General features: G+C 41.0%; 1 protein-coding gene across 1 annotated transcript in view; it reads right to left on the reverse strand.

The window, feature by feature from the left end:
• The window catches only part of ARL13B (ADP ribosylation factor like GTPase 13B), a 70,480-nt gene extending 57,397 nt beyond the window's left edge, over positions 1–13,083 (reverse strand). Inside the window, exons 1-2 of the mRNA XM_036448274.2 lie at positions 12,827–13,083; positions 4,209–4,279 (exon numbers count right to left, since the gene is read on the reverse strand). Of these exons, the coding sequence (XP_036304167.1) occupies positions 4,209–4,279; positions 12,827–12,885 (130 nt within the window). The 5' untranslated portion in view covers positions 12,886–13,083. The remainder of the gene's footprint in view (positions 1–4,208; positions 4,280–12,826) is intronic.
• Positions 13,084–22,323: the final 9,240 nt, after the last annotated feature.

The raw sequence follows: 22,323 nt of genomic DNA on the forward strand, positions 1-22,323 counted from the left end.
CAGAAAGGAGTTCATTAAGAAGGAGACTGTATTACAAAAATATATATTCAGAGATAAGTAGGTATTCTATCTTAAAGGCTCAATTTGAAAAAGTTCAAGTACTTCTTTATAAATGGAATCTTTAAAAAAGAAAAACATCAGTCCCTGGAATATGATAATAGTAAATATGAGGTGAAGGAACAAAATCAGAACCAGAAAGGAGCTCAAAGTTAAGGGTAGTTTTGACTATTTGTTCGACACCTTGAACATTTTCTAACTTCGATAAAGAAACTAAAGGAGACAAGAAGGTGGAAATAGGCAGAGAAAGCACCAAAGGGGAGGGGACCTTTTTTCTGCCAAAGGCCATTTGGATATTTTTTACCTCATCTGTGGGCCTTACAAAATTATCAACTTAAAAATTAGCTTCCATTTGATCATTTAATTAACTCACCCCTAATGACTTGGCAGGGCCACACCAAATGATTTTATGGGCCTTTTATGGTGCGCAGGTTGCAAGTTCCCCTACCTCTGCTCTAATGGAAAGAGGATACTCTAGGTGCACATAACAAATTAGATGACCTGATGAGCAGATTCTTAGAATGTGTTCCCTTCAATGTTAAGACTTTGAAGGAATAAAGAAGAGAAGATGTTTAGGTAAAGGAGTCATGACCAGAAAGCCAAATCTGGCTCACCAATGCCGTTGTTTTTTTAATCCTCATCTGAGGATATGCCTTTACTGATTTTAGAGGGAGATGGGAAAGGAAAGGGGGAGAAAAGCGAGAGGAGGAGGGGGAAAAGGAAGAGGAAGAGGGAGAGAGAAACATGGATGTGGGATTGACACCAACAGATTTCCTCTGGCGCATGTCCTAACCTGGTGCATGGGATGACGCGCCAGTTATCTAAGCCAACCAGCTAGGTCTTGCCAACTTTTTGTTTATTTGTTTTTAACAGGTGTTGATTGTCACAGATTTTGCTGCAAGAATCTTTGACTCTGAAACATAAGAGCCTGTGTAATTTTATCTCTAATTTTCCAAAGGCACCAAATGCCTGCCATTGACTTTTTCACTGAGTGCCTACAACAAAGAATGTGTAAATCCTCTCTCCTTTTCTGCTCTTGTGACTGCAGTTTTTAAGTTCTCGGGCTAAGAATGTCTTTCACATTTTAAAATAATTGCAAAAAAAGAAAATTTCATAATACACCAAATAAAATTTCATTAGAATATGACTATGCTATTTGTTTACACATTGTGTATGGATGGCTACTTTCATACCAGTGTGTTAGAATTGTATAGTTGGAAGAGAGCATATGGTCCTCAAAGTCTAAAATATTTACTATCTGGCTTTTTGCAGAAGTTTGCCAAGCATGGTTTAGATGATGACAGCAAGTGTTCCACAATGATATAATCTAGTAGACAGCATGAAGATAACAAAAACGCTTAGAAGAATTCGCAAACAATAATATGCTATTTATATCTAATGTCACATAGTAAAACCTAGGGTGACAAAATACTTTTTTCCGCCAAAGCCAATTTGGCTCAGTGGTAGAGCATCAGTCTGCGGACTGAAAGGTCCCAGGTTCGATTCCAGTCAAGGGCATGTACCTTGGTTGCGGGCACATCCCCGGTAGGGGGTGTGCAAGAGGCAGCTGGTCGATGTTTCTCTCTCATCAACGTTTCTATCTCTCTATCTCTCTCCCTTTCTCTCTGTTAAAAATCAATAAAATATATATTTTTTAAAAATGTTTTTTCCAACAGCAAGTTTTGCAATTTTATTTTACAAACTTCCATAAATAAAAGCCCCCTGATTGTCTGTACACATAGTATTTTCTTGAAACACCCATTTTCGGAAACAAATATATGTTAGGTTTCCTCCCACTTCATTCCCTTCAGACACCTGGCTGGTGCTATATCTCCTAGGTACACAAAAAACTCCCTAGCACAGTTATTTCTATACTAGAAGCCCAGAACGCAAAATTGCATGGCCCTGCCCACCCACATGTGTCTTGCTGTGCAAGAAGTCCTGCCCACCTGCGCATGCCTCGCCACACATGCAGCCCCACACACCTGTGTGCACCTCGCTACACACACAGCCTCCTGGTGACCAGCCTTTAGTTGTTACAACATTACGACCACTGTATTTTTATTATATAGTGTGTAGTACAAGGCACCAAAGTAAGACTAAATAAATACATCCAGTAAGATATAGCATAAATGGCATAAAACCCTTTAGTGATACAGAGGTCCTATCTTATATAATAAAGTGGTAATATGCAAATTGACCGTCACACCCTCACAAGATGGCTGCCTACAACAAAGCTGTCAGGGGGGTTAGTGAGGGACGACCAAATGACTGAACAAGCAGACTGGGTGGGGCAACCAGACCAGCAATGGGGGTTAGTGAGGGACAACCAAACAATTGAAGAGCAGGCTGTATGGGGTGACCAATGGGGGGAGGGGGGCATGAGGGGCAACCAGGCTGGCAGAGGGGGGTAGTTGCAGGCAACCAGGCCAGCAGGGGAGGGGGACAGTAAGTGGTGACCAGGCCCACAGGGGGAGGAGGGGCAATTAGGAGTGACCAGACCAGCAGGGAGGGGGAAGTTGAGGGTGATGTGGCAGCAGTGGGGGGCAATAAGGGGTGACCAGGCCAGCAGAGGGGGGCAGTTAGGGGTGACCAGGCCGGCACACAGAGGCAGTGAAGGATGATCAGGCTGGGGGGGGGGGGGGCAGTTAGGGGTAACCAGGCAGGCAGGCAGGTGAGCGACTGGGAGCCAGTGGTCCAGGATTGTGAGAGGTATATCTGGATTGGAGAGGGTGGAGGCTGGGCTGAGGACGCCCCCCCCCCCCCCGACCCCATGCATGAATTTCATGCACTGGGCCTCTAAAAAAAATAAATAAATAAAAATGTATATATATATGAAGTCCTAATATACAAATAGACTGAACAACCAAACCACCACTTGCTATGATGTATGCTGACCACCAGGGGCACGTGTGGAACATGGTGAGCATTGGCAGCAGGCGGCAGATGTGGAACATGGTGGGTGTTGGCAATGGTGTGATGGTGGAGCAGGAGAGCAGAGGCACCAGACCAAGGCAGGGCACTGGTCGCTATCATTGGGGTGAGCTTCTGATGATTATTGAAAATTCTTTGCTCCTGCACAGGGATTCCGCCTGGTGGTCGCACCTGCTGCTGGTGCCAGCCACGCTTGCACCTGTTGCTGGCACCAGAGCCACCACTCATACCTACTGTCAGTGCCGGCCTCAATCGCTCGGCTCCGTCAGCAAGTGCAAGCAGCAGATGCCAGCCCGAAACACTCCTCAGGACTTCTCCACCTCCCTCTGCTCCTGAGGGGAGATCGAGGTTGGCAGCCGCCGCTCACACCCGCTGCAGGTGCTGGAGCTGCCACTCACACCCACTGCTGGCCCTGGTCCCGCTTGCACCCACTGCCGGCGCCTGGCACTGGCCCAATCGCCCCTAAGGGATGGGCCAAGAGGATGGGCCAAGACCTGCCCCTGTGCCCACCTCAGCCTGGAGGCCCACAGGTGCACAAATTTGTACACTGGGCCCCTAGTCTTTAATATAATTCTAAAAATTACATATCATATTGAAAAAATCAAAAGATGCACACATTTGTGCTGGCTAACTATATTTCTACCTCCCTTTCATTTAGTGTAGCCTTGTAACTAAATTCTGGCCAAGAAAGTATAAGTAGAAGGTGGATATTCTTAAAAAAAGGGGCATGTAACTTTTTTACTTTTCCTTCCTATGGGATAGAAGACCAATGTAATGCCTATTAGCTGATGAAAGACCTCAAGGAGCAGAGGGGGGTAATTGGTGGCGACCAGGCCGGAAGGGTAGTTGGGGATAAGTTGGGGGTGATCAGACCGGCAGGGGGCGAGGAGCAGTAAGGGGTGACCAAGCCCATGGCGGGAGGGCAGTTAGGAGCGACCAAGCCAGCAGGGAGGGGGAAGTTGGGGGCAATCAGGCCAGCAGGGGAGGGGCAGTAAGGAGTGACCACGTCTGTGAGGGGGGGGACATCTTTGCATTTATTCAAATATGAAACATGATAACAGACTGGTATTATAAAGACAGATTCTATTCACCACATTAGCCACAGTATAGTGAGAATATAAAATAACAGAGTACACACTACCTGTACTCAAGAAATATGTAATAATGAAATTGATAAATAAATCAGAATAATTTAGTAATAAATATTTTCTGCTTACCTCCTTGGATTCCCTTTGCTGTTGCTGTTTTACCAGCATTATCAAGTCCCACCATCACAAGAGTCACCTTTCTTAAAAGGACAAAAATTTTAAAATCAGTTTGAGTTAATTCAATATTGGAAAAAATAAAACAAATACATTCATTCAAGCAACATTTAGGAGGATCTACTATACAAGACAATCAGCTTGATATTAAGGGTAAAATAATGAATAAGTGAAGATTAAAAAGCAAAATTCATAAAGAATACCTTTAAAGTATCATTCTTTCATTCTCTAAGCAAAAAAAAAAAGGGGGGGGGGGGAGATAAGATTATAAAATAGAAACCCAAAGGATAGAAAAATAAGGAAAAGAAAAAAGAAAGATGGAGAGAGGGAGATGGAGTCTAACAAGAGTTATGAATCATGATTAAAGATTAAATGTTCTGATTGAGTTCTAAGGATTATCAGAAATCTGCTTTTTCTTATGACATTACATAAGAAAATAATTATTGTTATATCCGGCACTACTTGTGCGCTAAACTCTGTTTTTTGAAATATGTGGCACCTTACCAAGTATAAATTTTCCATATAGTATAGTCACATGACTATTAAATGCTAACATATTTTCAAAGAGCACTACAATTATAAAGCTTAAAATGTATCTGATGATTTAGCCAAATTTCACAGAAACAGAAAAAAAAAGATACAGTCTAGTTCAGTTTTACAGCTAAGAAGTCATAAGCTCGAGTTGGAAGACATAAGACAACAAATAGGTTTAACAAAAACCAAAATTTAATTCACCTAAATCCTAGGAAATTCTTTAACCTGGGACAGGTACAAAGGAACAAACCTATTATACTGATCCTGTGAACATGACAATTCAGTCTACCACTAAAACTCATTTCTGTTCTAGGGTACTACTGCACAGTATGAGACGAGACCATCCATTAACAGCATGGATTTGAGAATACAGAGAGAAAGCCACAACATAACACAGCTAGCTGCTGAGTTAAAACCACAAGGCATCCTAGCCGGTTTGGGCCAATGGATAGAGCATTGGCCTGAGGACTGAAGGATTCTGGGTTCAATTCCAGTCAAGGGCACATGCCCGGGTTGCAGACTTGATCCCTATTGGGAAAGTGGGGGGTGCAGGAGGCAGCCAATCAATGATTCTCTCTCATCATTGATGTTTCTCTCTCCCCCCCTCCCTTCCTATCTAAAATCAATAAAATAAAATAAAAAAAGCACAAGGCTACAGGAGGCAACCAGTCAATGTTTCTCTTTCTCTCTCTGTTCCTCCCTTCCATTCTCTCTGAAAACTAATGGGGAAAAAATCCTCAGTTGAGAATTAACAAAAAATAAAAAATAAAATAAGTAAATTATGAGTTATATATATATAGTATGTTAAAAGGTGATTACGTACTATAGGAAAAAGAACAGAGCAGGATAAAGGGGAGCAGTAGTGGGGATAGGAAATGGGTTGCAGTTTTACGTCGGGTGACCAGGGTGCGTCTGATTGAGAAGGTAAAGCCTGAGCAAGGCCTTGAAAGAGGGAGTTCATCATCTGGGGCAAAAGAGAACAAAAGGCACTGGACCAAAGGCACTAAAGTGGGGACATACTGGCATGTTCCAGTACCAGCAAGAAAGCCACTGTGGTAAAAATCAGTGAGAGCCCCAGCCCGATGGCTTAGTTGGTTAGAGTCGCCCCACAGGCGTCCTCAAACTTTTTAAAGTGGGGGCTAGATCACGGTCCCTCAGAGAGCTGGAGGGCCGGACTATATGAACTACTAATTCCTACTGTAACACCTCGGCTGCGCTCACTGCCCAAAAAACCTGGCGGGCCGGATCAGACTCCTCTGCGGGCTGCATGTGGCCCGAGGGCCGTAGTTTGAAGACGCCTGCGTTAAAAGGTGTCGGGTTCAATTCTCAATCAGGGCACACACTCATGTTACAGGTTCCATCCCTAACAGGGCCCATATGGAAGGAAACCTACTGATGTTTGTTTCTCTCTCTCCCTTCCTCTCTCTAAAATCAATAAAAGCATATTCTCCAATGGGGGTTAAAAAAACAAACAGTGAGAAAGGGGCAGGGAAGGGCAGGAGATCAGAAACACTTCAAAGGCAAGATCATGTAGGACCTTTACACTATGGTGAGGACTTCGGCTTTTGTGAGTGAAATTAATTTACTCTCTGTGTTAATTTCCTTAGTCTTTTCCAGATGTTTCAACCATCCCTACCCACAATGAGGAATAAACAGAAGGATGTCTATGCTTGAGTCAGTGAAAGAACAAAGCAAGCCACAATTAGCAGCATCCCCTTACATCATGCCCAGTCACCAGTGCTGGGATCAGAGAGAATGCCAAAGAGATCAACAGCAGATTATGAACTTAAGGAGATGAGATAGTATGTAGATACTACTATCCATGTGAAAATTTTACCTGCATTATCAATTTTGAAAAATATCAGTTTACTTCTTGAGAAAATTATGATGTGTTTAGAGTATAATTTATTATTTTGTTTGAAGAACTCATAACTAACAATTATTAAGGAATGAGATTTAAATGCAAAATAATTTTCTAAACAAAATGTAGTAAATGACTATACTAAAAAATAATGTAGCATTTTAAGCAATATTTTAGGAAATTCAAGACACTACATATACAGTGAAATAGATTAAAATTATGTTAAAGTTAATTGTATTATTCTTTAATAATTTATAATGCAGTTCAAGATCTACAGTGCTAATAACATCACCATGAACCAAAATAATTACTTTTGGAAACATATCACCATTTACTGCTTGTTTGCACCATTTACTCTCTATATATTGATGAAGCACCTATTATACAATAGCAAATAAACATCCAAAATCCCCAGCCCTCATAAACCATAGAGCCTAGCAAGAAAATAGGCAATGGAGAGATAATTATGTGTGGTGACTGTTGTCAAGAGAAGCACAGGCAGCCACAGGAAGAGATAACAGGCAACTGTGCCTATTCTGGAAGTCAAGGAAGACCACACTACAAACATGCAGCAACTGGTCAGCAGTTCCTAGAAACATCATAAAACTTTTCACATCCCTTATGAGACAAAGTGAAACATCTTAAATTACCTTTTAAGGAAAATGCCCCCTCATTCTCTTAAATGGGTAGTATCTTATGTCCACCTCCCCAACTCCATCCTTGTTAATATTTCAGTTTTTAAAAAATCTTCCAACCCTGGCTGGTGTGGCTCAGTTGGTTGAGTGTCATCCCATGCATCAAAAAGATCAATGACGAAACCGGTTTGGCTCAGTGGATAGAGTGTCGGCCTGCGGGCTGAAAGGTCCCGGGTTCGATTCCCGTCAAGGGCATGTACCTTGGTTGCGGGCATATCCCCGGTTGGGGGTGTGCAAGAGGCAGCTGGTCGATGTTTCTCTCTCATCCACGTTTCTAACTCTCTATCCCTCTCAATTCCTCTCTGTGTAAAATCAATAAAGTATATTAAAAATAAAATTAAATAAAAAAAGATCAATGGTTCAGTTCCTGGTCAGGACACATGCCCGAGTTGCAGGCTCCATCCCCAGTGGGGCATGCAAAAGGCAGTTGATACATGTTTCTCTCTCACATCAAGATCTTTCCCTCCCACCCTCTTTTTCTCTCTCTAAAAACATTTTTGTAAAAATATTCCAAATTATTACTATTACACATTGTTCTTAAAGCTAGCTACCAAGAATGTTAGCTTTTTCTTTAAATGTTTTCATTGTTTAAAAATGTATCTTGCCTTTGCTACTTTGGCTCAGTGGATAGAGCTTTGGCCTGCTGTATGAAGGGTCCCAGATTCAATTCCCATCAAGGGCACATGACCGGATTGCAGGCTCAATCCCCTGTGAGAGGGCATGCAAGAGACAGCCAATCAATGATTTTTCTCTCATCACTTATATTTCTCTCTCTCTCTCCCTCCCTCCCTCTTCCTTCCTTTCTGAAATCAATAAAAAATATTTTTTAATATATTTTTATTGATTTTTTACAAAGAGGACAGGAGAGAGATAGAGAGTTAGAAACATCGATGAGAGAGTCATAGATCAGCTGCCTCTTGCACACCCCCCTAGTGGGGACGTGACCGCAACCAACATACACGCCCTTGACGGGAATCGAACCTGGGACCCTCTATCCACTGAGCCAAACTGGTTGGGGCAAACCACAACATCTTGACCCAAGTTATGTTTCAGTTCCTGAGCCCTAAGATGAAACGACCACTGGCTATTTTCCCATGAGACCAGACAGAGAGACATTGGAAAAGACCACAGAGCTATCCTCACAACCTGAAGATGATGATTCACTAACCTTACCCTACCTCCAACCAATCAACTCCCATCTCAACCTAAACCCCTAATCCACCATGACTTGAGATTTTGCCCTAAATAATATGTAACCTACACACCTTAGAGAAGTTCCAGCTTTTGAGCATTCGCTTCCCATTCTCCTTAACGGTGCCATTCATCAATAAAATATCCACTGCAATTCTCAGGGTCTAGTGTTTGGCTTTGCTAGTGCCGAGTGAACAAACTCTTCCTGTTCTATAACAACAGTAAGAAGAGTTTGAACATGTTTATGTACTAAAGAAGAAATAAAAGTGAAGATTTATTTAGTTGGATAATAAAACTGAATACTACATTTTAGGATAAAAGTTTAGATTTATCCTTGCATCCCAGAAATCCTATCATTGATCTCTGGCCAAATGCTGAACAACTGAAGTTCACCAGGAAGTGGAAGAAATGAACTATGTGCAAAGCATCAGGTACTTGGGTAAATTTTCTTTCTCAAAATGCTGCATGATAGAAATTATCCACGCTTGACATAAAAAAAAAATTTCTAAAACCCCTAGGATTCAGACTTGAGTCTGTTTGACTCAAAACACTATACTGAGAAATTGGGCAGACACCACCCTACCAAGTGATCAAGGTTAACACCATCAGTAACAACACATATCAACATCACACATCCCCGATGTAATGTACTGAGAAGGATACCTCACCTTTGTGGTATCCCTCTGCCCAACTAATGCAACAACACCTTTACCAAATCACAACAAAACACCAAACACGTTGAAGGGGGATTTTACAAAACATTTAACAAATACCTTCAAAGTCTCAAGGTTTTAAAAGACAAGGAAAGACTGTTACATACAGATTGAGGAACTACTACATACAGACTGAGGGAGACCAAAGAAACATGGCAAAGCAATATGGAATCCTCGAATAGATCTCTGACAGTAAAAAAGGGCATTAGGTGTTAAAACTGTTAAACTCAGAATAAAGACTGTAATTTAGTTAATAGCATTGTATCAAAGTTAATTTCGTAGCTTTGACCACTATATTGTGGTCTCAAAATAAAAATTATTTTTTTAAAAACCCACACTGCCTGGCTGTTGTGACTCAGTGGTTGAGCATCGACGATTAACCAACAAGTCCACCAGTTTGATTCCCAGTTAAGGCAAATGTTCTAGTTACAAGTTCCACCATCAGTATGGGGCATGCAACAGGCAGCCGACTGATGATGTTTCCCTCTCATTAATGTTTCTACCTCTCTCTAAAAATCAATAAAAATATATTTTAAAAATAAATAAAAACCCAACACTATATTGAACTGCTTCTATAGGAGCAGAGCACTTATATAAATACTAGAGGCCCAGTGCATGGATTTGTGCACATTAAAAGGAAATTAATTAGAAGGTGGCCAGAGGGGCATGACTGGGCCAGAAGGGTATCTGCCGAGTGAGCGGGGTCCCTCCAGCAGGTAAGGTCCCTCGGCCTGGCCGGTGGGGACTGGGCCAAAACCAGCAGTCCAACATCCCCCAAGGGGTCCTGGAGTGCCAGAGAGCACTCTGCAAAGTTGTTAGCGCTCAACAGCTCCTGTGTGGTCAGTGTGCATCATAGCTACTGGTTGGAGCATTTGCCTCCAGTGGTCATTGCACGTCATAGGAACAGTCAGGTGGTCGCTTAGGCTTTTGTATATATAGATGGGTCTAGCTATTAGTCTATTCAAAACTAATTTACACAGACTGAAAGCCTCGTTCAGGTTCTGACCGATGGTTAACAATAGATGCCTATTGTCCCTGAATTGCCTGGCATCCTGGTCCTCACTCCTGACCTAGACTGGTGCCTTAACAATTGACCTCTGACTCCTACCTTGCCCTCACCAGAGGTTCCAAATACTGCATCAAATCCCTGGTTATTGTAGTTGTCTACAATAATGTGCTCACTGGGAAAGCAACTAAGTGAGGATGGGTGGGTAAACCCAAAAAGTGCAGGATATATTAGGTAAGTCAACAAAGTAACCCTAAAACATAATGTATTAATAAACATCATATCCTCTTACATGCTCACATTGTAAAACATATCTCCATAAAATATAATATAAACATGAAGAGAAAACGCAATAAGGAGCAGCATAACAAAAAAAACCTTCAAATTACAAAACAGTAGCTCATAAAAGCAAAAATTTGATATATACTTTAAATCAGTTTGCTCACCTCCCATTTATTCCAGTAACTGCAACTACTTGCCAACATTATTTACATTAGGGTGATTATTGCTAAGGAGTGATCAAAATAAATACAATATTTTGCAAATATTTACTTAGGCACTCTTATGAACTAGGCATTGAACAATAATACTTAAAAGATGGGTGTAATCTAACTTGTTTTTAATTCTTTGGCTGTTAACTCTATGCAACAATGAGAGATATTTACCTATGCCTCTATATTAGGCCATGTAGATCAGGGAGTTCCCATAGAATTACACTGTAAACCATTTATGTAAGTTTAAATTTTCTAGTAACTGCATTTTAAAAGTGGAAATAAAAAGTGAAATCAGTTTACTATTATATCTCATTTAATCCTTTACATCCAAAAGTTATTTCAACATGTAATCACACTGAAAAAAAGACATGATATTTACTTATTTTCATTTTTTGCATAATAAATCTTCTCTATTAGGACTAGCCACATTTCAAATGCTCAACTGCCACATGCAGCAAGTCCCTACTCTACTGGACAACACTGATCTAGATGCTAATTGGACAAAGATACATTCTCCTTTCTCTGAACTCTATCTTTTCTTTAAACAACTGACCCCGATTTTACACTACACCTGCTAAGAGAAGCAGACACAAAGAATGATGAATTAAACTGAAAATTCTTTTGGAGTGCAAGCTTTTTTGGGTGTTTTTAGTCAAAAGAAGACCTGGTAGCCCTACTCAGTTTCACTCAGTGGACAGAACATCGGCCTGAGAACTGAAGAGTCCCAGGTTTGATTCCCTTCAAGGCATGTACCTTGGTTGCTGGCACATCCCCAGTGGGGGATGTGCAGAAGGCAGCTGATTAATGTTTCTCTCTCATTGATGTTTCTAACTCTCTATCCCTCTCCCTTCTCCTCTGTAAAAAAATCAATAAAATATTTATATTTTAAAAGACCTGGTATTGTGGCCTCTTCTAAAAACAAAATACATTTTTAAAAAGCAGAAATAGAAAAAAAAAAAAAAAAGAAAGAAAAAAGAAAAAAGAAAAGAGACCATTATGAGTGATCCTGAAATCTTAGTAGAGATTCTGTTATCAGCACATAACATGATTGGAACAAATATATACACCCAAACACATCTTTCACTCTATCAGTCAATCATATTACTTATATTTAAAACGTTCAAATCCAGTTAAGAGGAAAGAATTTTAAAAGTTTTGTTTAGAATACATTTCTTTTCCAAATGTAGACATATATTTTTTTCCTTATAATATACAATAGCTTTTCAGATTTACTCTTTATAGGATAGCTCATCCTTACTGCAAATACTATGCTTGAAATGTTAATTTAAAAAAAAATTTTTTTTTTACTACAAATTACCCCTAGCCTAATTCCAAAGTAGAATGGTAAGAAATCATTATAAAGAATAACAAACTTATGCTTTCTTTATAGAACATCATTTTCACTGACTCCTTCCTAGTACAGTGCCTCTGGCCCATAATATTTTCCCAACAAATACCTGCTGAGAAGTGGATGAATGAATATCTAGTATCGGGCAATGAATATTAGTATATCTAGCATACCCTACAGTTAAGAAAACACTTTTCATCAGTCACTCGCATTTAATACAACACTCCTGAGGCACAGATGTTATCACCCCTCATTACATATATGAGGAAGGTGGGGCCAAAAAAATGTTAAAGTCATACACTGTAATTATGAATTAGTGGAGCCACATTTCAAGCCCAAGTAAATCCCCAAACAAAACGTGTGTGTGTGTGTGTGTGTGTGTGTGTGTGTGTGTTGGAAAGGACTGTGTGAATGTTATGAAAACGATATTCCATGCTTCTCTACTTAAAAAAAGTAAATCCTCACTACAAAAACTTCAGAGGAGAAATACACACGAGTACAACATCCACAACTTTTAAAGCACTTGGACCCATTTAAATGATAACAACAACAAGCGCTCTTGATGAAGTCTGGCACCCAGACAAGCAGGTTGCATCCCTGTGTTCCTCCCTCCGGGGACGAATCAAACGGGGAGGACCGCATCCCCCGCGGCCCGGACAGGCTCTCCCCGGGCCCAGGGCGGGCGGCTCCCCGGTCCCTGTCCCGGGAGGCGCGGCGGCGGCTCGGCCTACCTGACGGGCTCCTGCCGCCGCTGGAACCAGCTGCAGCAATTGGCCATCAGACCGAACATCCCCGGCCGCTCCGCCCGCCGCCTCCCATCCGAGCCTGGAGCGGGGCTGGGCCCCGGTGGCCCCGGGCCGAGTCCCGAACCGCCTTCCCTACGAAAAGCTCGGCGCGGTGAGCCTCGGAGGAGGGGCCGGGAGGGAGGGGACGGCGGCGGTCAGTCCGGGCAAAACCGGAATAATCGCGCCGGCCCGCCAGCGGACAACGACGGAGGGATGACGGAGGAGGAGGCACAGATTCACACGCCCGAGCTGGGCTAGCGGGCCGAGCGGAGAAAACCCCCACGTCGACGTGCTGACGTCCCTCCCCTGCGTGCCGGGCCCTTCCAAGCCCCGCCCATACGCCCCTCCAATCATCGTTCGAGGGACGGCGGAGGGGGCCTCTGAGTGGCTGGAGGGGCCGGCTCTCTTCCCCCAACTCCCACCTCCAAAGGTGGGAGGAAAGAGGGGGCGGGGTCTAGAAGAAGGAGGTGGAGTCCCGGGACGATTATTCTCGTTACTAGGCAACGGTAGTGTCCAGCGATGATCAGAGGAATCCCGGACAACAAATCTCAGGAGAGGTTTACCTGTACAATACATCCATCCCGAAGTGTGTAACAGCCCAGGGTGCTGCTCCTCCTCTGTCTCCAATCACAGCTGAAATCCAAAGATCTCAAATCTTGTGCGTGTTTTGTTTTTGTTGTATGCACCAGGGATGGGGATCCACTGGGATTACAGCAGACTGACTGCACAACTATAGAAACAATACATTGGGGGAATTATTACAAGGACAAGGGGAAAACCTCATTTCCTACCCTGCTTCCCCGAAAATAAGACAGTCTTATATTAATTTTTTCGACCAAAGATGCGCTAGGTCTTATTTTCAGGGGATGTCTTATCTTTCCATGAGCTAGGTCTTATTTTCGGAGGATGTCTTATTTTCGGGGAAACACGGTAGTTATATCAATAGTTCAGATGAGCGTGACATGTTCACTTGTATAATGTTATTGCTGTTTCTTACATAAAGTGGGAAATGGAATTGTATATTTATTGTGTGGGGTGGTAGGATTACTAAAGAAATATATGTTTATTGTAGAAAATGTAAAAAAACAAAAACAAAACAAAACCAACAACAACAAACCACTAAATAAAGCAATAAGATTTAGACAATAAGATGTGACACTCACTACCCAAAGATAACAAGTGTTAACATTTTGATGTATGTTCTTTCCAGGTATTTTAGATACATAGATTGCTAGCTATTTGGTTTCTGCAAGATTGAGCTGGTGAACTACTGGCTCTTTTGCAACCTGTATTGTATTATTTAAAGAGACTTGTAATATTTTTTGTAATATTCTTGGAAAAAGAAATGACAAGTGAATTCCTATAGGAAAAAAATCATGCATAATATATAAGGGCCTGTGTATGCATTCAGCTCCTACTAATATATTTTTCACATCCTGGTAAAAGGAGAGAAGGCCCTGGGAAACCTAGTGATTCCAGGGGGAAATAGTGGTTTGGAGCTAAGATAGAGTTTTTAAATTATTCTCTGTCCTTTACTAATTTATATGATCCTAATTCAAACTCATATACATTACTTACAGTTTACTATCTCTGAAACAAAGTACCCCAGCTATAAAAGGAGAATAATAATATCTCCTTTGCAAGGTTGCTAAGATGATGAAATTAGAGAATTAAATCTCCAGTGTGATTTGTAACAAATGAGAGCATATTTGGAAGTTGGTGTTACCTGACTCATAAACATTAATGGCACATATCCTCATAATTTTTTCCAATCAGCAAGGAATCTTAAGTCACCACTAGTGACTCAGTGTTGCAGAAGACAGGAGAAAAACGAAGCAACACTTAGAGAAATGGAGTCACACTTTATTATTATTATGTGTGGACCCAGTGAAAAATGTCTTTCAAATTTTGGGCCAAGAAAACATGGAAGAACCTTCCCTATTTACACTTTTTCCAGCTCTTTGTCTCCTAAATAAAGGTGTTTCCTATCCCCTTTGCAAATTCTTAAAGAGCCCTATGTGCTGGGGCTTTGAGACCTCAACCAAAGGCCTGGCCTGGTGCCAGCACTGATAACTTCATCTGGGAAAGTTTTATTGCCTCTCTGGAATGGGAATAGTCTTATTTTCCTTATTATTTGAGTAAGCAAGCATTTACAGAAGCCAAAATAGCAGAGTTAAAATTTCAAACAGCAGTTTTTATATATATATAAGATGGATGCTTCACCAGTACATGGATTCTTACAGATTGAAAGGAAATTAATTAGAAAGTGGCCAGCAGGGCAGGACTGGGTGAGATGGGCCGGACACACCTGGAGCTAACCTCCTGTGGTCCCTTCCCCACCACCGCACCTGGGGTGGCACTGTGGCTTGAAGGGCATCTGTGGAGTGAGCAGGATCCCTCCAGCAGGTGGGGTCCCTCGACCTGACCTGCAGGGATTAGGCCAGAACAGGCTCTCCAACACCCCACAAGGCGTCCCAGACTGTGAGAGTTCCCTCCTCTCTGGTTCCAAGTCATGGCAGCTTGGTAGCTCCTGCGTTGAGCGTCTGCCCTCTGGTGGTCAGTGCATGTAATACCTACCAGCCAGCTGGATGGTTGGACGGTCGCTTAGCCTTTAATATATCTATATCTATATCTACATCTACATCTACATCTACATCTATATCTATATCTATATCTATATCTATATCTATATCTATATCTATATCTATATCTATATTCTCACTCTCCTGCCTTTGTAACGTCAACTTTCTTTTCGATTACTCATGGATGTATGACCTCTACTGAGTTTCCTAGATTAACCTGCCCTTCCTCATCAGTAAGAGGTGCTGCCTCTGCCCAGACTGTTCTGGCCCTATACTAAAATGTCTCTATAATATAATACTCCACACCTGTCAGAATGGCTATTGTCAACAAATCAACAAACCATAAGTGTTGGCGAGGATGCAGAGAAAAAGGAACCCTCATGCACTGCTGGTAGGAATGCAGACTGGTACAGCCACTGTGGAAAACAGTATGGAGTTTCCTCAAAAAACTAAAAATGGAACTTCTATTTGACCCAGTAATTCCACTCCTAGAAATATATCCTAAGAAACTAGAAACACCAATCAGAAAGGGTATATGATGCACCCCTATGTTCATAGCAGCACAATTCACCATAGCTAAGATATGGAAATAGCCTAAATGCCCATCAGTAGATGACTGGATCAGAAAACTATGGAACATCTACACAATGGAATACTACACTGCCATAAAAAGAAGGAATTCTTACCATTTGCAGCAACTTGGATGGAACTGGAGAAAGCATCAAACAAACTGTCACATTACAGCGGGAAGGTTAGGGAGATATGGGGGAGATAAGGGATCAACCAAAGGACTTATATGCATGCATATAAGAATAACCAACGGATGCAAAATGTTGGGGGAGGGGTGAGGGCATGTATGAAAGTGAGGTGGTGGGGCAATTATATGTACACATATAATACCTTAATAAAAAAATGAAAAAATACAGTATTAATGAAGAAAGTTGAATGACACCTTCCACACATTTTCTTCCCTCTTTGTTATTCCTGTTTCTTCTTCATTTCTAATATCTCAAGATATCTATAGTTCCTCTTTTCTAAGGTTAACCACTTTCTTGGGACTTTGACAAATATAATTTTCCACTTTTCTGAAATCCTGATCCTTCAATTGTTTCTTCTTCCTCCAACATCTTAAATATATCCCTCCTCAATTTTTCCTCCTCCCCTAGATCTTAGGCTACAATGGCCAGCGTGGGATGGGGGTGAGAAAGCAGAACAAGATAAAGCTATAATTCCTCCCTAATTATGAGCAAGGTTGCTACTGTTCTGATAACTCTTTAATTTCACAACCCAACTTCTTAAACTAATGGTTCACAAACCCTAAAGCACTATTTTTTTGCTGTTCAATTGTTTTAATCAATTTACTATGATTAGGTTTCTGTCCCATCAAGCTACTCAAAATGTATTTTTATATAACTATGTCTTTCTTACCAAATCAGTTCTCATTTTCTTTCACATGAGTTAATACTTTTAATACAGTTAACTCTACTAAAGCTCTTGCTTCTCTCGGCTTTTCAGAATTATACACTATTCTCGTTCTCTTCCGATCTCACTGGTTATTCTTTCTCCAGCTTTCTAAATGTATTCTCGAGATCCTACCATATCCCTCTGCTTTCTTTCTTTCTTTTTTTTAATGTTTTCATTGACTTTAGAGAGAGAGAGAAAAGCTTCAATAAGAGAGATGAATCAATCAGCTGCCTACTGGGGATCCAGCTGGCAACCTAAACATGGGTCCTGACTGGAAATAGAACCAGTGACCTCTCAGTGCATGGAACAATGCTCAACACACTAAGCCACACCGATTAAGACTCTCTGCTTTCATTTTTAAGAAAATTTTCTCCTAGAGATTCCAATTATTACTTTTGTGCCCGAGAGCCTTATTATGTGATGTTTTTTGAGCATTTAGAACCATAATCAACAACCTGTTTTCAAAAAATATTCTCAACCCAGCTCTACTTCATGGCTTTCCTAGTCCTGATAGTGATACAGTAACAAACATTTGTGGTGCCAACATACAGTGAGTCAGTCAGCCAGTTAATTAAGTTGACTATTAGCTTTCATATAGTAAGTGATTTGGTAAGCATAAGTGTGCTCACTCTTTCTACCGTGTTTCTTTGAAAATAAAACATTCTCCAAAAATAAGACCTACTTACAGGTTTCCTTCTGAGTGGAATATAAGGCATCCCCAGAATGAAAATTAATTTACCATAAACTGGTCGCTAGGGCCGCCCCGACTGGCATCTAGCAACCAGTGATGTTACGCAGAGTCCTGAAGTCACTGCTGTGTGGAGGCGGAGCTGAGGTTGGAGTGACTTTCGCAGATGCATGTAGAAGAACAGGAGGATTAGAGCAGACAGGACTCAGCAAAGGTGGTGAGTGCTGGTCTGTCTCTGGTGACACTACCTGATTCTCACAGCCGCCCTCAGGTTCTCAGTCAGTGGCACACCCTGCTCCAGCCTAGATCCAGGCCCCAGCAAGCCCAGTGACAGTCCCCAGGCAGGCCCCAGGGATAAATGTCTAATAATGGGGTAGGAGGGCTGGGACCGGTTTGGCTCAATGGATAGAGCGTCGGCTTGGGGACTGAAAGGTCCCGGGTTCGATTCCGCTCAAGGGCATGTACCTTGGTTGCGGGCATATCCCCAGTAGGGGGTGTGCAAGAGGCAGCTGATCGAAGACTCTCTCTCATCGATGTTTCTATCAATAGCTCTCTCTCTCTCTCCCTTCCTCTCTGTACAAAATCAATAAAAAATAAAAAAAAATTTAAAAAAATAAATAAAGGGGTAGGGGGGATGTCTGGTAAAGGTGTTCAGTGGCACAGGGGTGGGAAAGGGGGATTTGATTGCCCCCTCTGATTCTCCTGAGGGGGCAATCAAAATGACACAGGAGGATTGAAAGGGGTTACTAAAATGGTAATCCCCCTCTGATTCTCCTGTGCCATTTTGATTCCCCCCTCTGATCCAACCTGTGTCATTTTAAGTGATCCCCCCCCATCTTGATACCCAAATTCCTTTTTTTTTTTACCCCTAGAAATGAGTGCAAACAGAAAAATCTACTCTGTGGAGTACAAGAAAGGAATCGTGGAAGACTCTTGGGGCCAAAATCTTACTGCTTTCTGCAAAGAGAAGATGTTGAGTATCTGATTGGTCTGAAAATGGCGAGCAGAGTATGGTAACCTCATTGAACAAGTGGACAAGGGAAATGCTAAAAAGCACAAGTGTGGATCAGGTCGGCAACCATTATTTTCTGAGTTGGAAGACCTGACCTGTGAATGGGTTGTTGACAGGAAAGCAAAGGCTTTGGTTGTGAATAGGGCTCAGATTCAAGAATTTGCCCTTGCAATGGCACCACAGTTTGACATAGCCCCCGAAGACTTCAAAGCATCACAACACTGGCTGGATAATTTCCTTCAGCAAAGTGAACTGTCTTTAAGAAGATCTACCGGTACAACATTGTTTAGGTTGGAAGATACTCAAGTTATTAAGTGAGCACTTGCATTCAAGTCCTTTATTGATGATGCTGACTTCTTTAAATACAACCTTTCCAACATGATTGCTATGGATGAAACTGCAGTGTTTATGGGCCAATCATCTCAAACAACAATTGAACAGCGGGGTGCCTCCACTGCTTACGAAAGTGCTCATGTTTCCTGTATTTTGCCAATTCGTCTGGATGGCACTAAAATCCCACCTTTAATCATTTCTAAGGGCAAGAAGGAAAAGATTGAACGTGTTTTGGGCGTTTTTACTCTTGAAACTGAAAAAGCCTGGGCCACACAAGCAGTTATAAGGAAGTGGGTTGATTTAATGCTGCCGCTTGTTATGGGAAGGAGCCAAAGAGGTCTGCTAGTCTGGGATGCAGCCAACACTCACCGCGCTAAAGACATGGAGACATTTCTTCATGAAAGAAAAATAGATCAGGTAATGATTCCCGCAGGAATGACGGTCTATCTCCAGACTCTTGATATTGCAATAAACAAGCCATACAAAGACAATTTGCTCATGGAAATTAATGACTACATTGAAAATAGAATGGAGAGAAATCAGCATGGAAACTTTGTAAAACCTAAACTGCAAGAAGTTGTGACTTGGGTGAAGAATTCATGGGAGAAAATCACTGACAGTTGCATTGCAAATGCTCTGCAAGCAGGCTACCTTGACAAGAAGTATTCCTTTAAAGACAGTGCTATTGCTTAACATGAGAGATTTGATCCACTGATTCTGAAAGAAATGGAGTCACAAGAAATTCACCAGGAAATTCAGGAATTGGATTGTTATGATGATGTTCCAGAAGATGATGACATGATTGTCATTGAATAAATAAGATACTGTAGGATTCACAGTTTGTCTGGTTTGTGTTGACAACTACTGAACTACCGAAACTGTATACAGGTAATAAATTTCCTTTATTTTCATTTAACAATAAATGTGTACCATATTCTTCTTCATGGAAAAATAAGACATTCCCTGAAAATAAGACCTAACACTTCTTTGGGAGCAAAAATTAATATAAGACACTGTCTTATTTTCAGGGAAACAGGGTAGTTCTCTTCTCCTCACAAGTGCATGAAACAGTTATCCCCACCCTCCCATGTATTTGTTTCCTCCAGTAAAATGTGTGGCAGTAGTTGTGTCACTTCTTGATGAAAACATTTAAAAGCTTGTGTACAATTCACTATGTTCTCTCTCCCCTTGCAATGTTAATTGTGGAAGCCTGTGTTAACTTTGAAGTAATATCAAATCAAAACAGCATGGAATACTGAGCCAACACATGGAAGAAAGTCCTACAGTGGACTTACAATAGCCAAGGAAGAAATAACTGAGCAAGAAATAAATTTGCCCTAGCTGGTTTGGTTTGTGGATAGAGCTTGAGCCTAGAGACTGAAGGATCTTGGTTTCAATTCCTGTCAAGGGCACATGCACAGTTTGCAGGCTCGGTCTCCAGTGGGGGATACAGGAGGCAGCTGATTGGTGATTCTCTCTCATCATTAATATTTCTATCTCTCTCTCCCTCTCTCTTCTCTGAAATCAATAAAAATATATTTTTTAGGGAAAAAACACTTATCTTAAGCCTCTGTAATTTTGTGGCTGTTTTATCACATTATAATCTATTTCATTCTGAATAATGTAAACAGTCTTACTTCCCATCATTCTAGTCAAGAATCTCATTTCATCTCCCAGAGATTGTTGAAAAATAGAATCCTAGATATTACTTGGTTTCTGTTATTTTTCCCCCCAGCTTCACTGAGGTATTACTGATAAACAAAATCATAGTACATTTAAAGTGTACAATACAATGATATAATGTATATAGAAATAATGTATTAAGAAATGATTCTTAGAATTGAGTAATTAACACTTTTTTCAGTGAGAACATTAGAAATCTATTCTTTTATAATAGCATTTTTCAATACAGTAAAATTAAGTATACTTATCATGCTGTTCATTAGATTCTTAGAACTTAATCATTTTGTTTTGTTTTTATAATACTTTTATTAGCATATATTTTATGCTCAACTTACTCCCAGGCCATAAGGCATTATTTATTCTGTTATATAATTGTCTTCTGTGCAATCTTCTCTTCTGGTTTAGGAACCATCTAACCTTTCTCAGTAAGGATCGTCTCAATGTGGAAGGGAGAGCTCCTGCATGGACTCTGTGCCTTGTCTTAGGAGCTTTGTTCACCTGGATATGCTGAATGACCAGAGAATCTCCATCTAAACCTTTAAGTTCAGCATTTATCTCTGCAATTTTAAGCATGTCCAGCAATAATTAAGCACTCTTTTGGGGCCACCGACCCTGTGTCCAGCCTACTGTTTGGCTTGAACACACCTACACACTCCACCATTGCAATGACAGAATGGCACACATTGGTTCTGTGAAGTGACATCCTCTAGATACTTGGTAGCTTTACATATATGCATACCCTTGAAGGTCTGGGCAATTTCATGAGTGTTCTTTAAGAGAACACAAAAAATTTGAACCTCTTGTTTTGCATGATTTTGTGTGGTTTCCTGGATTAAATGAATAGCAAATCATTTTCAGAGGTCACCTCAGGCAGTTTATGGGAAGAAAACTTATTCACCTTACCAATCCCTCCTCTTTTCCCATATCCCTCAGCCTCTGGCAACCATCATTCTACTGTTTCTGGTTTTTTTTTTAATTCCACATAAATGATACCACGTAGTATTCATCTTTCTCTGTTGGGCTTATTTCACTAGCATATTACACTCCAGTTTCATCCATATTGACACAAGTAGCAGTCTTTCTTTCTTTCTTTCTTTCTTTCTTTCTTTCTTTCTTTCTTTCTTCTTTTTTTGGAGGGGGGGGGTTAGGATTAATAATATTCTATTATATATATTTAATATGCATATACAGTATATGGTACATATATAATTCATAATAGTATATTTGTATATATATAACACTGGCTTATCCATTCATCCATAGATGGACACCTAGGTGGTTTTCATATCTTGGCTATTTTAAATATGATGAACATGGAAGCACAGATATCTCTTTGCCATAATGATTTTATTTCCTTTTGTTCTATACCTACAAGTGGGATTGTTAGATTATACAGTACTTCTATATGTACTCTACATATAGTAGTTCTGTTCATATAGTTATATTTTAGTACTTACATAGTATTTTATGTTACTATAAACATCCTATCTAATAAGAGTAATATGCAAATTAACCATCACTCTGCTCCACAACCCACCCCCACAAGCCACGTCTGCTAGCCAATTAGAGCGAGTATGCAAATAAACCCAACAAGATGGCTACAGCCACAGAGAGCAGGAGAAAGGCGTTTTCCCGACAACGGAGGAAGCCAAGCTTTTTGCCTTCCCTTGCCTAAGCCTCT

The sequence above is a fragment of the Pipistrellus kuhlii genome, unplaced genomic scaffold, assembly GCF_014108245.1.
Source record: "Pipistrellus kuhlii isolate mPipKuh1 unplaced genomic scaffold, mPipKuh1.p scaffold_m20_p_2, whole genome shotgun sequence".
In the NCBI taxonomy this organism is placed as follows: domain Eukaryota; kingdom Metazoa; phylum Chordata; class Mammalia; order Chiroptera; family Vespertilionidae; genus Pipistrellus; species Pipistrellus kuhlii.